At 49.2% G+C, this 17,825-nt stretch overlaps 1 protein-coding gene across 1 annotated transcript in view; it reads right to left on the reverse strand.

Moving 5' to 3' along the window:
- HPRT1 (hypoxanthine phosphoribosyltransferase 1) overlaps positions 1 to 17,825 on the reverse strand; it is a 112,297-nt gene that overhangs the window by 65,699 nt on the left and 28,773 nt on the right. The window contains exon 2 of the mRNA XM_029606660.1: positions 11,082 to 11,188. Coding sequence (XP_029462520.1) covers positions 11,082 to 11,188 — 107 coding nt within the window. The remainder of the gene's footprint in view (positions 1 to 11,081; positions 11,189 to 17,825) is intronic.

Below are 17,825 nucleotides of genomic sequence, written 5' to 3' on the forward strand. Positions count from 1 at the left end.
AAGTATATTCAGGACGTTTATCCCGCTGAATATACAGGACACATTATCCAGCTAACTTTACCCGCATAACTTGATCACTAAATGGCCTACCAAATATTGGCCTCCAGATCAGCAGAGCTGCTTACCTGTAAAAGGTATTCTCGTATGACAGCAGGATGTTAGTCCTCACAGATGGGTGACATCATCAGATAGAGCCCGGCATGGAAAACACTGAGCATACCCAGCATGCCACTATCAATACAGCCACATAGGGTCCCTCTTCAGTCTTGTATCTTAGCAAAAAAGACGAGCGAAAATATAAAACAACAAACCGATAGAGAACCCAACTCTGTGGGGTGGTGGGCGGGTTTCCTGGGGACTAATATCCTGCTGTCTTAGGAGAACACCTGTTACAGATAAGCAACTCTGCTTTCTCCTTGGACAAGCAGGATGGTAGTCCTCACAGATGGGTGAATACCAAGCTACAGGCTGCCCCCGGCAATAACAGAACCCACAGCACTTAACCACATGCCAATGGGCATAACAACAGAAGTGCTAAGGGTGAGAATGGAAGGCAGCACGAAGCAGACCCTGGGCACTAGGTAGAGTTGGGTTCTTATGCTTGAAACAGATTATGGAGGACAGACTGGCCAAAGGTACTGTCATGTCGACCATCCTGGTCTAAACAGTAGTGGGCGACGAATGTGTGTAGGGAGCTCCACGTCAGACTTGCAGATCTTGGCGATGGGGACTGCATGAAAGTGCACCACAGATGCTTCCATGTCTCTGAGCGGGCCTTGATGTGGCCTCCAAGTGGAAGGCTTGCCTGCTCATGGCAGAAGGATATACAGTCTGCCAACCAGTTGGACAGGGTCTGCTTGCCCATCGCAATGCCAAGTCTGTTTTTATCAAAGGAGACAAAGAGTTGCGTGGACTCTCTGTGGGCTGCCATGTACTGAAGATAAAAGTCGAGAGCACGCTTGCAGTCCAGGCTGTGCAGAGCCCATTCACCTGGTGGGAATGGGGCCTCGGGAAAAAGGTGGGCAAAACTATGAACTAATTGAGATGGAAATCAGTCACCACCTTAGGCAGGAACTTAGGGTGAGTGTGCAGAACCACCCTGTCATGAAAGAATTTCATCTAGGGCGGATACGTCACTAACGACTGAGGCTCACTGACCCTGCAAGAAGGTGATCGCAACCAGGAAAATGCCTTTCCAGGTGAGATGTCTGAGCTTGCATAGGCTCAAAAGGAGGCTGCATGAGCCATGCTAGTACCACGTTGAGGTCCCAGGACACAACAGGAGGATGCAGAGGGAGTTTCAGATGCAACAGGCCCCTCATGAAGCGGCCCACCAAGGGCTGCACAGAAATGGGTGCACCACTTACCCCCTGGTGATAAGTGCTGATCATACTCAGGTGGATTCGGATCGAGGTGGTCTGTAGCCCAGACTCTGAGAAGGACCACAAATAGTCCAACAGTCACAGGGTGGGGCATGAGAAAGGGTCTAGGCCTTTCGCCTCACACCAGACGGAGAACTTCCTGGTGAAAGGCTTTCGGGAAGCCACCAGTATCTGTGACACAGTATCAGAGAGGTTGAGGGACTGCAAGATTAAGCAGAAGTTTGGATGGCGCAATCTCCCCTGGTCCTGCGTGATCAGGTCGGGGGAGCTGCCCAGCCGTATGGATCGGGAACCAGACTTGTCGCGGCCAATATGGGGCAACCAGGATCATGGTGCTCCTGTCCTGCTGGAGCTTCATGAGAGTGTTCCCCACCAGTGGGAGCGGAGGATACGTGTACAGTAGGCCCTTGCCCCAAAACTGGGCAAAGGCATCCAAAGCTGGTTCCCCGTCCTCCCTGTACAGGGAGCAAAAGTGGGTCGCTTTGTAATTTCGAGGTGAGGCAAAGAGATCCATGTCCGGACTGCCCCACAGGCGGAAGATCCTGTCCGTGACTGCCAGGTTGAGTAACAAGTCATGGGGGTGGAACGTCCGACTGAGGTGGTCCGCCACCACATTCTCTGTCCCCGCAAGATAAACTGCTTACAAGAACATGTCCTTGCACAGGGCCCAGGCCCAAATCTGTACTTCCTCCTGGCAGAGCAGGAAAGAGCCTGTGCCTCCCTGCTTGTTTATGTACCACATTGCGACTTGGTTGTCGGTCTGGATCAGAACCACTTTGTGGGCCAGGTGATCCTGGAACGCCGAAAAGGGCATACCAGATGGCACGCAGCTCCAAGAAATTGATTTGACAACTCGCTTCCTGCTCCGACCACACGCCCTGTGTGTGGAGACTGCCCACACAAGCTCCCCAACCCAAGGTGGAGGCACTGGTGGTCAACACCACTTGGGGGGGGCATTTGGAAGGGAAGACCTCTTTCCAAATTGGGCAGACTCTCCCACCAAGAGAGGGAGGCAACTTGGACTGGTTCTGAGAGGGCCTGGGTAGCTTGGAGCCATTGAGAGCGGAGTGACCACTGTGCTACTCACATGGCCACCCAGGCAAGCGAAGTGACATGCACCATTGCTGCCATGTGGCCCAGTAAGCGGAGCAGTACCCTGGCAGAGACCATCCGATGGTGGCGGACAGAGTGCACCAGCGACGCCAGGGTCTGGGTGAAGTACCGGGGAAGGAATGCTGTGGCCAGGGTTGTGTTCAGCAGAGCCCCAATGAATGCTAGCCGTTTGGATGGACTCAGTTGGGATTTGTGGAAATTGATCAGGAACCCCAGTGACTGTAGCACTTTGGCTGTCAAGCGGAGGGAGCATAGAGTATTGTGCTCCTGATGAGCCAGTCGTCCAGGTAGGGGAAGATGTGCACCCCACTGAGGTGCAAGTGTGCCCCTACCACTGCCAGATATTTTGTAGAGACCCGAGAGGCTGAGGCAAGGCCAAATGGCAGCACCCGGTATTAGAAACGTCTGTGGCCCACAATGACGTGGAGATACTTCCTGTGAGATGGGAATATTGCAATGTGTGCGTAAATGTCCGTCAGAGTGAGAGAGCAGAGCCAATCTCCTTTTTGAAGGAGAGGAATTAGGGTGCCCAGGGAGACCATTTTGAAGCGTTCCCGCTGCAAGAACCTGTTTATGGCTTTGAGGTCGAGAATGGGCCGAAGGCCACCTGTTTTCTTTGGTATCAGAAAATATCTTGAGTAGAACCCCCGGCCCTGCTGGGTGCAGGGTACGGGTTCTACTGCAACTACCTGAAACCAGGCTGAGAGCTTGAGCTTGAGTATTTCCTGATGCTCCAACAGGTCCTGCTCCGGAGAGGGCGGAGAATCCGCCGGAACTGTCCAGAAATTTAAGCAGTAACCATGTTGTACAATGGCCAGAATCCAGTGGTCAGTGGTAATAGGAGGCCAGCTGTCTGCGAACAGGCACAGACATCCCCCGACCGGTAGGCAGGGATCTGGAGGCACCGCAAGGCAGTCTCCTCTCTCTCGCTGCCAGTCAAAAACCCACAGCTGGACTAGGCTGTGGCACAGGTTGAGGGTGCACTGTTGGCGAGGCCGGCCCCTGGTTGAAGGATGCCCTGGTGCGGGATGTTGGAGGGTAGTATCTCCTCTGACAGTAGTTGGGTTTGTAAGGATCCTGTTGCAGGGGCCTATGCACGGAAGACGGAGGGGTGAAGTGCTGGCGGAGAGCTGCTGCAAGGTCTCATGGTGGTCCTTGAATTGAGCGATCATGTCCCTGACCTTGTCTCTGAAGAGATTCTCTCCGGTGCAGGGTAGATCCACCAGTCTGTCCTGGACCTCCGGGCTGAGGTCAGAGGCTTAGAGCCAATCCATGCGGAGGGAGCTAATGCCTGTGGCTGAATCATGGCCATCGTCTCAAAAACATCATAGGAGGACCTCACCTCATGTTTGCTGGCCTCCAGGCCCTTTTGGACTATTGCCTCCAGCTCATCCTGCTGCTGTTGAGGCAGATGCTCTGCCTGTTCCTGAACTTGTTTCCATGTACATATTGGGCCATGTACAACTGATAGGTGGCGATGCGGGCAATGAGCATTGCCTAGCGCATCCAGGGCTCCATGTTCTCCGTCTTGGGAGGGGGGGGTGTGGAGGAATGCGTGCAAGACCTCTTGGACTTTTTAAGGGCAGATTCCACGACCACAGATTGGTGGGGGAGCTGATCCTTCTGAAAGCTCAGGACCTGTTGAATTAGATAAAGGGCATCAGTCTTCCCGTTAACCGGAGGGGGGGGGGGGGGTTTGCAGAGCCCGGGTGCTCCCAGATCCTGTAGAGAAGTTCCAATAGGATCTCATGGATTGGGATGGCTACCACTTCCCTTGGTATATTCACAAACTGGTTAACCTCCAGCATTTTGTGGCGGGTGTCCTCCTCTGTGAGGAGTTAGAAGGGGATGGCTTCTGCCATGGCCCTAATGAAGCCTGCGAAGGAGAGGTCTTCTGGAGGAGAGCGACATCTTTTGTCTGGCAGAGAAGGCTCGGACGGCAGGTCACCAGAGTCCTCAGACGAGGAGTCAGTGTTATCAACACCCAAGGGATCACAAGGCATCTCCTCCTCACTGATGTCCACTGGGGGGATGGCAAGAGGACCCAGCGTCCATGCTCCTCGGTAGCAGCATAGAGGGTGGTCTCGGAGTGAGAGGCCGTAAGGGCATCTTTGTCTTTATGTCAAGAAGGTGACTATTAGGCATTTAGGAAGTTTTAAAAACTCATTTATTTAGGGAGGTATTTGCTAGTACTGTTTGGTCCGTTTTATTTTAAGTCATTTAAATTTTATTACTGTGTTTTACTGTTTGAATTATATTTCATTGTTTTGCTGATTTTATATTGTCATTTATCATCAGATATTGTTGTTTCTTGGAATCTGCCTAGAACAGGTTCTGGAAATAGGCAGAATACAAATTATTGCAAATAAATAAATAGAAAAGGAACAGAGAAGAGCAACAAAAAATAATAGGGGATGGAATGGCTCCCTTATGAGGAAAGGTTAAACAGGTTAGGGCTTCTCAGCTTGAAAAAGAGGTGACTGAGTGAGGTGGAAAAGGTAAATAGGGAATAGTTATTTACCCTTTCAAATAATACAAAGACTAAGGGGCATGCCATAAAACTAAGAGGTAGAAGATTTAAAGCAAACTGGAGAAAGCTTTTTTTCACTCAATGCAGTCAAGCTGTGGAATTTGTTGCCAGAAGATGTGCTCAAGGCATCTAGCATAGCTAGGTTTAAAGGGGGTTTGGCCACGTTCCTGGAAGAAAAGTCCATCAATTATTGGCCAGACAGATTTGGGAAAGCCACTGCTTATACCTAGCAGTGAGCAACAAGAAATGAATGTATTTTTTTATTGGGATCTGCAAGGTACTTATATGACCCAGACTAATCACTGTCAGGAACAGGATGCTGCTTGCAACTGACCTTTGGTCTGACTCAGCATGGTATCTCATGTTATTTGCTTCCTTGTCCACGTCTGACATGCGGAACTGTATGTAAGCAGATATTTTTCCTCTGAGTTAGAAACAAAACTTACCAAAGATTTCATTTCTTCAAGATTCAAGTAAATTCTCTCAGGAGCAAAAAAACCATTATAGACCTCGGGCAGTATTGTATTGTTTTGTTTATTATTTTGAGGCTGCCAGTGCTGCAACAAAGTAAGATGAAGCACACAAACACAAATGCTTGTGAGGGAAGACTGATTCAAATCAAAGTCTGAGACTACCTTGGGCAAAAAGGATGGAACAGTACGCAGTTGTAACGCCCCCAGAGTCACCCGAAGGAACAGCTCCTGGCAAGACAAGGTCTGCAGCTCAGAAATTCGACGCATTTAACATACAGCCACTAGAAACACAGTCTTCAAGGTCAACAACCGCAAGGAAAGGCTAAGCAGCGGTCGGAACGTAGGGCCCACCAAAAAATCCAGCACCAAGTTAAGAGTCCACAATGGAACCAGTAACCGCAAAGGGGGCCTAAGATGCTTCATTCCCTTCAAAAAAATGGCCACATCAGGATGAGACGACAAGGAAATAACATTCACCGGGCTTCTAAAACAGGCAAGAACCGCAACCTGCACCTTTAAGGAATTAAGGGCCAATCCTTTATTCAATCCATCCTGCAAAAATCAAGAATGAGTGGGATCTTACTGAATGAGGAAGAACACCCTTCTCCTCACAACAGGCCTCAAACACTCTCCAAACCCACACATAAGCCAAGGAAGTGGAGAACTTGTGAGCACGAAGTAAGGTGGCAATCACTGCAGAGGAATAACCATGCTTCAACAGGCGAGCCCAAACTGTAAGACAGAACTGAGTCAGATCCTAGTGAAGAACCAGTCCCTTCTGTAACAGATCCACGTGTGGCGGAGGGCGAAGGGGGGGGTGTCTCCACAAATGTGCATACCATGGATGCTTGGGCCAGTCAGGTGCCACCATGAGTACTAGTCCCCCCCTGTGGCCTTCGATCTTGCGAATTATCCTGCCCAGCAAGGGCCACAGAGGAAAGGCATAAAGCAATCTGTCTTCCAGCCATACCTGTACAAGGGCATTTATTCCCAGGGACCATGGATCTCTCCTGCGACTGTAGAATTGAGGAACCTTTGCATTGTGAGAAGTCGCCAGCAGGTCTAGGAACGGAAGGCCCCAGCGAAACACCTTGGCTGACAACACCCACTCTCCTGGGTCCAGATTCTCCCCTGCTTAGAAAGTCCGCTCTTACGTCATCTTTTCCTGCAATGTGAGAGGTCAAGATCACATGCAGATGAACTTCCGCCCATTCCACAAGCTGATCTATTTCCTGTGACATTTACTGGCTCTTGGTTCCTCCCTGGCGACTGATATAGGCCACCACTGTCGCGTTGTCTGACATCACACAAACCGCTTGATCTCGCAGCCTGTGGCTGAACTGCAAGCATGCCAGCCATACCACCTGGGCTTCCAGGCGATTGATGTTCCAAAGGGAATCTTCGGCATTCCAATGCCCTTGGGCCATTAACTCCAGACAGTGAGCGCGCCCCCCCCCCCCCCCAAAACCATGGAGACTCTCATCTGTCATGAGAGGACAAAGACTTCCTTTCTCAGATGATCCTCCTGCAACCAACACTGGAGGCGGGAGCAGATTTCCATCGGCAAGTGGAGCTGAACCGCATAGTCCTGAGTCTGCGGGTTCCAACGAGACAGCAGAGAGTGCTGAAATGGTCGCATATTTATTTATTTAACATTTTTCTATACCGGCCTTCATGAAAAGGATTCATATCAAACCGGTTTACATGGAACTTAGGAACTAACTAAATAACCATATAACAAGAGGCCAAAGCAAAGTTACATATAACAAGGAGATTGAACTTGGGGGCTAGAGTAGCCAAGAAGTAGAAAGACAGCAATAAACTAGAAGTTAAATACATATGAAAAATACTGGGACTGGACCGAGCGTCTCGTCAATTGGGCTGAGTCTGGTTTGACATTTTAGAAATTAGGGGAAGGTGAGTACCATGGTACCAAAATGCATATGCACCTTCATCAATGGTACCATTTCCAGGGTAGCAGCCATCAAGCCGAGCTCTTATAGACTGGACCACACTGTCGGGTGTATGGTTTTCACAACTGACACACTTAAGACATTAATCTCTGAATCCAAACTTCCAGTAGGAAGCCTCTGTCCTGCCCCGTGTCAAACCGGACCCCCAGATACTCCAATGACTGGGATGGCTGAAGATTGCTCTTGGTCAGGTTCACCACCCAACTGAGCTCCTCCAATAAGGAGATCACCTTGTGTGTGTCACCAGGCGGCTCTCTTCCTGAGACTTGGCTCGAATCAGCCAGTCGTCCAAATATGGATGCACCAGGATACCTTCTTTTCACAAGGCCACCGCTACAACCACCATAACCTTGGAAAATGTTCTGGAAGCGGTGGCTAGACCAAAGGGCAGCACCCGAAACTGATAACAGCGCCCCAACACCACAAAGCGTAGAAAGTGTTGGTATTCCAATTGGGTGGGAATATGAAGGTAAGCCTCTGACAGATCCAGGGATGTCAGAAATTGCCCTGACTGCACCACCATTATCACAGAGCATAAGGTTTCCATGCAAAAATGAGTCCCTTTCAAATGATGGTTGACCCACTTGAGATCCAGGATAGAACAAAAAGAGGTACAACAAAATAAATGGAATATCGCCCAATACTTTGAGACATGGGCACCGGAATCGCAGCCCTCGGCCTGAGGAGCCTTTGAAGCGTGAACTCTACTGCCTGCTTCTTCTGCGAGTGGCAAGGGGACACCATGAACACATCCCAAGGAATACTGCAAAATTCCAGCGCATATCCTTCTTGTATAACCTCCAGGACCCACATGATCTCGACTCACCTCCGATAAGAGAGAGAGAGACGTCCCTCTGTCTCTTGTTCTGGAAGGTGGGTCGGCAAACCTTCATTGGGAAGCTTGGTACGGCCCGCCACCCGAGCCCACTCCTCTCTTGAGCTGTCGAGGACAAAAGGACTGAGACCTACCAAAAGCCAGAGTCCACTGAAAGGTCGACCCTCTGTAGGGATGAAGCTGCCTGGAACCCCGGAGACGACACCTCATACCAACAGGGCACTGTAACTGCTTATCTTCCAGCAACCGAGGAACGGGAGACTCGCCCCACTTACTGGCCAGTTTCTCCAACTCGCTCCCAAACAAGAGCGAGCCTTTAAACGGCATCTTGGTAAGATTAGCTTTGGAGGCTGCGTCAGCTGACCAATTCCGCAACAAGGGTTGCCGCCTGGCCACTATCACCAAAGCCACTCCTCTGTCCAAGGTACGGACCAAATCACAGCCTGCGTCTGCTAAAAAGGCAGCAGCGGGCTCCATAACCACTCTGGAATTCCCTTCTGACATCAACCTCGTGAGAGAGAAGCAGACAAGATCACGCCACTAGGATGCAATATGTAAAGTCATCAACACTGCCTCAAAGGCTTGCTTAAGAATAGCCTCAATCCTTCTATCATGTATATCCTTCAAGGCCACTCCTCCTTCTACGGGGATAGTCGTTCGCTTAGAGACAACATATACCAGTGCATCCACTCTGGGAAAATGCAAACACTCTCTAACAGCCAGATCCAGGGAGTACAGGCCTTCCAATGTCCGACCCCCTTTAAAATTTGTCTCTAGGGCATCCCATTCCAGATCAATCAATTCCTGAATCCAAATCATGGAAAAAAGAGGTTTTATATAAGGAAACCAAAATTGGATTCTTCCTCAGCTCCAACATGGCATCCGAACCAGGGGCACCCAGCTGTTTCAAGGTCTGAGAAATCAGGGCCAGCAGTTCATCTCTATGAAAGAGCCACAACATGGTTCGATATGGTTCCAGACCTGGAGGAATTTCCCCATCTTTCAGGGAATCAGGATCAACCTCAGTGTCATCCGGATTCCTGTCGGGAACTCCTGCAGGGAGCCAAGGCGAGATTCTGTGCTTAAGCATAGGACTGGAAGAGGGAGGAGGCACCGGCTGAGGGTCAGACCAGACAGGAATAGGGGAAGTGGAGAACTGCGCCTTAAGAAAAGCTTGTAAGCCTTGAAAAAATTCCACCCAAGAAAAAGCAGCCAGAATCAGACCAAGCCCAGGAGGAACTGGTCCCACAGAACCACCCTCACCTGCGGAGGAGCCAGTCAAGGGAGAACCAAGGTCTGGCATCCCCCCAGTCAAGGCTGTGACTAACCCATCATCAGAATGGGAGGAGCCAGGCTTAGCAAAATCCGAGGAAGACAATTCTCCTTGAGCGTCTGAGCAGCGCTGAAACAGGTTAGAAGCCAAGTCAGGCTGAGAAGCCCTAATATGACAGACAACAAAAATACGAAGATGCTTAGTCTTCTTGCTTACTGGCGCCATCGCGGTGATATACATGCATCTGAATGGCTCATGCTCAAAAGGGGAATGCATACAAAAAATAAGCGCCTATAGAAGGAAGTGCAGCAAAGTGCACGCACAAATTGTGCTCCAAGCTAAGCGAATGAACAATTTAAAATTTGTGCATGTAAAAATGTGCCGACGCACTGCACACACAGATGGTAAAGGGCAGCAGAGCACACAAAGGAGCGCATGAATAATGCCACCATGACTTACCACGTGGCATGCAAGAAAAAAGCCTAAGTACAGGGCCTATCCCACCGGGAGCCACTCAACCTGCCAGGCTGCCCAGTTCCACAACACCAAAGGGAGTGGGAACGAATGTCAGTATGGCGCGCCAAGCATGGAGACTGGAGGAAATCCTGAAACCCCTCTGTCTCTGATTCAAAGGTAAAACTTCCCTTTTGGTTTATTTTAAACCTTACCTGAGCTCAGCGTTTACCGGCTGAGTACAGAGACTGTCTCCGGCTACGGGGAGAGAGGGCATCTGCAATTACTGCTGGGCTCAGCCTCCTGCACCTGCTGCCTTTCAGCTGAACTAGCAGCTAGGTCCACGCCAGGAAATCCAGCTACCGGGCCAAGTCACACCTCTGAAGGACCATGGAAATCACCTCAGGAATTCTCAACTGGGGGAGGGACCTTTAGGTATCACCGCAGGGGAGCGGGGCTCTCTTTTCCTTAATTTAGAATTTCAGATTTCTCCTTCCAAAAGGTTTGAAGCAATCCCCATAGGGAGATGGCACATCCACCATCTGTTGGAGGTGGAGAATACTGGCAGGCTGGGGTCACTGCAGGGATATATATTCTGTGACGTCAGCTTGCTCTGTCTCCATCTGCTGGCAGGGGAGCATAAACCCACTGGTCCTAAGTCCATCTGTCTACATGCTAGGAAAAAACAAGTTATTCTCATTATCCTCTTTCCCAGCCAACTGTGCATATGGACCGGGGCTTTAACAGAGAGGCCTCGACGTGCCTCAACTCAGACACACCGTTCATACCTACACTCATTCCTGGAGTCAGTGCTCATACGCAAGTCAAATCACTTCTTAACCAGTTTGCCACTCGTTAATTATTTCAAAACACACCTGGAATACTAAATACCACCTTACACATGAGGATAGATTTTAAACATTTTATGAGTCTCATTTTTACTATTATGCTGTTCTGCAAAACATCACATTTCTAGTATCATGGTATACCGTGCTGGAAAAGTGTCAGTAAAATACACTAATAACTATCTTGTTTAACATCACACTGACCTGTCCATGATAAGCCCATGAGGAATGTAGACTTTCTCCAAATCTTTTGCATAATGTTTAGGTATGCAAAACAAGTCTAGGTCATAACCCTGTTCATCATCAGCCAGCTGAAAGGGATAAAAAAATGAGCAGGTAAGATCTAAAAGAGAGGGGTACAATAACAAAGCTTGTAGATTATATAGACTGCAAGGGAAAAGCAGCAACTGGGAAAAAAAGTCAAGCAGTAAATGTTTTTTTTTTTTGTTGTTTTTTTTAAATGCTCTACTATTGACCCTTTCCTTAAATGCCAGAGACTAATCTTCTGAAGCATCTACATGAGAATCTCCTTTAATCTTCTAGGATTACCTCTGACCCAAATGCGAAACAAACATTCTCAACACAACGCAAAGCAAATTAAGTAGAGAGTTTCAAACATGCCTGCTTTAAAAGCACAGTGCAGAATTTCTGCCTTGTAAATGGACATTAAAAAGATTTAAAATAAACTTTTTAAGATCAAAAGCTGTGTTTGGTCTAATTCAGCTGTCCTCACACCCATGGTTCAAGTAATTTCCTTTGCCTTTTCACTGAAGAACATTTTTAAGAGGAGTTCCAACTGAGAAAGGATGTTAAATTTGACTTTGAAATTCAAACTAAATTACAGTATTGTCAGCAGGTTTTCACAGTGAAAGCAGCAGCTTTCCACCAGGCACTCTTATTTCCAGTACAAGAGCAAGTTCTGAAAGCACAATTAGGTATTTAGAACAAAATGGTAACGTTCTCACAGCATCAAAAGTTCAACAACAGACACAATTTTGAAAAAAAAACAAACCCCAAAAAAACACTCAGCACTCAGTCACCATAGAGCCACATTGACTCAAGATCCGAACCAAATAATTTCTGCAAAGCCATTAACAAATTTACATTTCTTGCCTGGCACCTTTGGGGTTCAATTGGCAAGGTTTCAAGAGCAAAGATTTTTATTTATTTATTTTTAATTTGTATATACCGGCGTTCCTAATTAACTGGATATTTTTCTGGATATTAAGCATTTTCTCCTGCTCCAGTGCAGATATGTGGCTTGAAATTTCTTGATAACAGCACATATAATTATTATGTAAATGTGCAACAGGTCCCAAGTCTCTCCAGACATTTTAGTCTCAAGGTACTAGAATGTTTTCTCTTTAAAAAGCAGCAGGAAGAAGGAAGAAAAAAATACTAAAGTGCTTTCTAATACAATCAAAATTGCAAACCAAGATTATAAAATACATTTTAATTGCCATTAATAGTACTTTAGTTTGTTTCAAAAGATTTGAGTTTGGGCCAGCCCAGTGGTTCAAAATGTTCAACCACAGCTCGGGTATTCTGCTCCCTGTGATAGGGTTGCGATGGAGACAGCATTCACAGTTCCTGATGGTGGTGGTGGATGGGGAAAACACAAGATCTTCCATGTTGGATAAAGAAGAGTTGCTTACCTGCAACAGGTGTTCTCCAAGGACAGCAGAAAGGTAGTCCTCACACATGGGTGACCATCATTAGATGGAACCCTGATGCAGAAAACTTATGTCAAACTTTCTGGAACTTTGACTAGGCACACTGAACATGTCCAGCATGCCCTATACCACACGGGGTTCCTCTTCAGTCTTGTAACATAGAAACCAACTCCCAGGGGAGGCAGGAGGGTTTCAGGAGGACTAACATCCTGCTGTCCTAGGAGAACATTTGTTTTAGGTAAGCAACTCTGCTTTCTCCTCCTAGGACAAGCAGGATGGTAGTTCTCACACATGGGTGAATCCCTAGCTCCAGGCTGTCAGAGCAGGACAAAGCGGTAAACCACACAGAGGCATCCGACCCACCAGGATGGAGAAGAGTTGGGTTCTACAAAGAAAGCCAAGAAAAAAAAAACAGACAAATCCTCATCCACAGTAGGGATGCCTGAGGTAGGGGAGTGATGCGAGTGCAAACAGAAGCAGGGTTTCTGACAAAAATAGTGGATATAGATCCTCTTGGATACAGGAAGGACCCAGAAATGTAAACAAGAGAGACTCTAGGACAAAAACCGCACAGTTTCCTTCCAATGTTAAAAAAACCAACCGAAAAACAAACTGGGGTCCGAAAGCCCTCCAGAATAGACTGTCAACCATTGACAGTCATAGGTCTGGAGAAGAGTGCCCAGGTATGGCTGGTAGGCCGAATGGGCAGAAGAAACCTATGCCACGCTTGAAAGAACAAGCAGCAAACCATGGCAGGGCCTGGAACAACACTGCGTGCCGAAGCATCAGACCTAGCTGATCACGCAGGATAGTGTCAAGGGTTTCAGGGGATGAGACAGAATCCCCAAAACAGACCTGTAGCCCATAACTCCTGAGCAGGGAGATGAGATAGGCCTGAAGCTCACTCAATAGCACCTGTCAGAACAGGTTCATCTATTGTATCACAGGATCGCAAGGGGAACAGGAAGGCCCTTTGGGCAACCTAGAGAATAAGAAAAACTAAGGCAGTATTCACCAGAGAATGGCGAAAATAAGTGGAAAAATGAAGTGTATCCTTCCCTGCATGTATACAGAGATATACCATGGGCGCCTTAGCTTTATCTCCCCTCCCCAATCCAACTGGAAGTCGCAAGGAGCGAAGATCACAAGGAGGCAAACTGGTGGTCTGCCGGGGCAAGCACAAGTCATTCGGTTGTCTACCAACCACAAGCAAACAACTCACTGCCGAAATTAGCAGAGTAACCCACGGATATGAAGCCCTCAGTCTTCTTGAAACAGCGGAAACTGAGAGCAATTGCTCCAGGGGAGAAACTTCCCCTTCCAAGGGAGCACGTGGCCCAGCAATGGACAACATTGCATGACCCAGGTTTCTTCTGTCCGCAGACAGGGTGATCCTGAAGGGGGGGGGGGGGGGGGAGAGAAGAACAGCTTGCACGCTACTGTAAGCAAAGGGCAGTGCCTCTGTTGCAGGGTACTTGGCCCCAAACTCGCTCAGCCATGGACATGGCAAAAGGGTGAAAGGCATGATCGCCCAACTGATGGACAAACTCTCCTCACAAAGGAGGGTTCCGCAGGCAAGAATGACTGCCCACCAAGTCCAGCAGAATCCAAAGTGACTCCTAAACAGGGGGAAACCTGGAGAGTCACCAGGGAGCAACACTGGACAGGCTCCCTCGTGTACAGACCTGCTGCATCTTAAGACCACCCAAGGGAGAGTGCTATTCTTGACTATTTTCAGAGCTGGTGCCAGTCAGAGCAGTACCACCCCTTGACCGGGAATGGAAAATGAGGGACACCCCTCAAAGGGGTGCACAATCGGGCATCTAGACGGGAACCCGAAAGGGTTGCCCTGGAACCCAGTCAAATCTCCCCTTCCAGAGGGGAGAGGGAAGCTGCAGGATCAGGACCACCCGATCCCAAAAGACCTAGCAACCCCCCAAAGGAAAGTTGAGGAACAATCACTGGCAGCCAGCCATGGATAGGGGATGTCACTACTGCAATCCCCAGAGGGGCCCCCCAGCTGACGTCGGTCCAATGACCACGATGCTGCTCCCCAGCCCTGGCCTCCAAGGAGACGCGCCAATTCAGAGGATCAGGGATCCAAATCAGAGAAAAAACATTTATCAGGGACAGAGCCCCAGGGACTGTTCCACAAGAACATGGTAGAGGGTGAAAGACATACTCCTCTGCTGAGAAAAGAGAGGATGCTGGAGTCACTCTCACGATGTCCACTCACCTCAGGATCCAACCAGGAATGCAGGCCTAGGCCAGTCCTGCGGCGGCAGAACACAACCTGTTATGACCGCATGGAGGGAACAATCCACAACACACATCCCAATGCCCAGGCGACAGAGGACAACTGGAAGCCCTCTGCTGCAAAAGCATGCTGGGTGGACTCATGCAGTGGATACCCATCCATGGAAGGAAGCACACCCAAGATCTTGAGCGTCATGCTTGTGGGTGAAATCCCATGCCCCAGCAAGGACAGAGAACCACCTGCCCGAGTCGGTGGCTACATGCCACCCCATGACCAAGCACATGGTCATGACACCTTCCCCGCCAGTGCTCTTCAGCACTACGCGGTACAAACTGATACAGAGGCTGAGACCATGCCGAAAGATGGCAGAACTCTAATGTGGCTGAGGACTGCACAGTCAGGGAGAATGCCGCCTGCCAGCAACCAAGGTCCTTGGAACAGATGCCTTATCTGACCCAAGCACCATTAGCGCTCTGGGTAAGGCATGGTGGAGGGTGGCGGTCTATGGCGTTGCCTCCTTCAGTATCTAAAAACGCTCTGGGAGGCAGGCCATCGAAACTGCGGCAGAACCGGCTCACCTGCGAGTCCCACAGGGAACGACTATAGTGAAGTCCTTGGCGAGCGCAGGTGCTTATGGAGGATTGCAGACATGTCCTGCGATCTATAAGCAGTTTGCCGGTAAATAGCGCCATTCATGGTGCCACAGGTGCCCACAGACGTCGACCGCCTGGGGATCCCAATGCCCGAAGGTATGGACCAAAGAAGCCATGGGCATCTGCAGGGAGAGGTTTCTACAGCCCCCTGACAGGTCATTGATATCTAAAGGACCAGACGACCGCCAGTGCAGACAGCAATTTTCCTTGGCTCACCAATTCATCTGGTGGTGTCGATGCTGCGAACTCTATGGCCTTGCAAGCATTACAACTGACAAGATCCTCGCTAGCGCCCATTAATATACATAGTGTGCACATCTTGTCGCGGCCCCCAACACTGGGATCATCAGATGAAAGAACAGCTCTGAGCTTCCCAGTGCTCTGGAGTGGACTCTACCCAAAAGCCCCGAGGGCGCTGGGCCACTGCATAGAGATGCACCAGTGTACCAGGGTGCTCGAGTAGATGGCAACCTCTGCACTCGAACCATAAGAAGTCAAGAACCCCTGCCCCCCGAGGGCTGAAGGGCCATGCTGGGGCTTCAGAAAGTCCCAGCAGTTGATTGCCACAGGGGCGACAAGGGCGCTCAATGGAGAATCCGGTGCCTGGTTGGTGGGGCTTGATGTAGTCGAGGCAGTAATGAGAGGCATCGGTGGTCTGAAGGCCTCTCCAGTGGCCCCACACCTCGATGGTATTGGGGCAGCACTGCATCACAATGGCACAGAGGTCAGGTTGGTACAGAGGTCATGCACCTTGACGACCTAATGGGTCACGCTTCAACCTCGCCAGCCCCTATGGCGGCCATGCGCACACCTCGATGGATCAAGGGTGTCGATGGGCATCGAGAGCACAGCAGCATCGATGGTAGCGTGATCACCACAACACTGAGTGCAGCAAGGGTATCAAGGCATCGATAGTCACAAGGGCACCAAGGCATTGAGTGCACAGAGGGCACTGTGCTGAGGGATCAAGTGCCCTGAAGGCACCTTGACATCGAGTGCACCAAGGGCACCGAGGCATCGAATGCACAGAGGTCCCCGAGGTACTGCGTGCACAGAGAGCACCATGCCAAGGGATCACGTGCACCGAAGGCACTATGACATCCAGAAAGTGGAGTTTGCCGTCTTTCTCGCCACTTTCTGCCCTCCCAAAGGCTAGCAGCTCAATTACTCTTGGGGGAATTCTGTGCAAAAAAATTTAAAATTCTGCTCACAAAAAACTTAAAATTCTGCAAAATTCTGCAAACGTTATATTAGTCAAAATAACACTATTTACATGACAGTCTTTAAGCAATTACATTTTAAATTAGTACAGAAAAAAGTTATTAAATATTTTGTGCAGAATTTCCCTAGAAATTCACTGTAAGAGTGTCCCTTCCCCTCACTCTCCCTACTCCCCTGGCCACTTTGCCCTCTCAGGCCCCAACTCCACCTGCCAGTATAGGCTCAACTCCTTCCACTATATCGCCAGTCCCAGAGTTTGACCCCATTCTCCGTACTGCCCCTCACACAGGCTCCCTCTGTCCCTCCCTCTCTCACACACATGCTCCCTCTCTCTAGTACACATACATACACCCTCATACAGGCTCCCTCACTCTTGCATACACACCCACACAAGCTCCCTTTCTCTCTCACACATACATTTATTTATTTATTTAAAAATGTTTATATACCGCTTTTACAATTCAAAGAATTAATCAAAACGGTTTACAACCAAACATACACAATAAATAAACTAGACAAAATAAAACAAAATAAAACAAATAAAAAGCTAACATAGCGCAGTATACTCTTCACATAGGCCACCTATGTCTCTCTCTCATGCACCCCTTCACACAGGCTCTGTCTCAAACATACACAATCCCTTTACACACCCTCACATACACAGGATCCCTTTTTCATACACAAGCTCCCAATTTCTCACACACATGCACACTCCTTCACAATCTCCTCATATAGGCTCTCTCTCTCTCTCTCTGGCACCCACACTCAAGCATCCCCCCCTCTCTCTCACACACACACACTCCTGCTCACCCCCCTGCTCTCTCTCTCTCACACCCTCCCCTCCCCCACACATCCTCCCCTCTCTCACACACACACATTCACTCTCACCGGGGCCTTCATCTTCACTGCAAGCAGAGCATACTCCGTTTGCGGCACACGGGGGCCTTCATCTTCGTGCGCTCCGATTGCAGCATGCCGGGGTCTCCTCTGCTATTTTCTGCAGAGAAAATGGCAATTCTGCAGAGAAAATGGCAATTCTGAGCAAATTCTGCGCTCTGCAGTAGCACAGAACTCCCCCAGTTCTACACAATCTCTTGATTGCCCTGAAACTCTGACACCACCTTCGGTAAAACAGACAGTACTG

This window comes from Rhinatrema bivittatum, chromosome 6 (genome assembly GCF_901001135.1).
Source record: "Rhinatrema bivittatum chromosome 6, aRhiBiv1.1, whole genome shotgun sequence".
Taxonomy (NCBI): Eukaryota; Metazoa; Chordata; class Amphibia; order Gymnophiona; family Rhinatrematidae; genus Rhinatrema; species Rhinatrema bivittatum.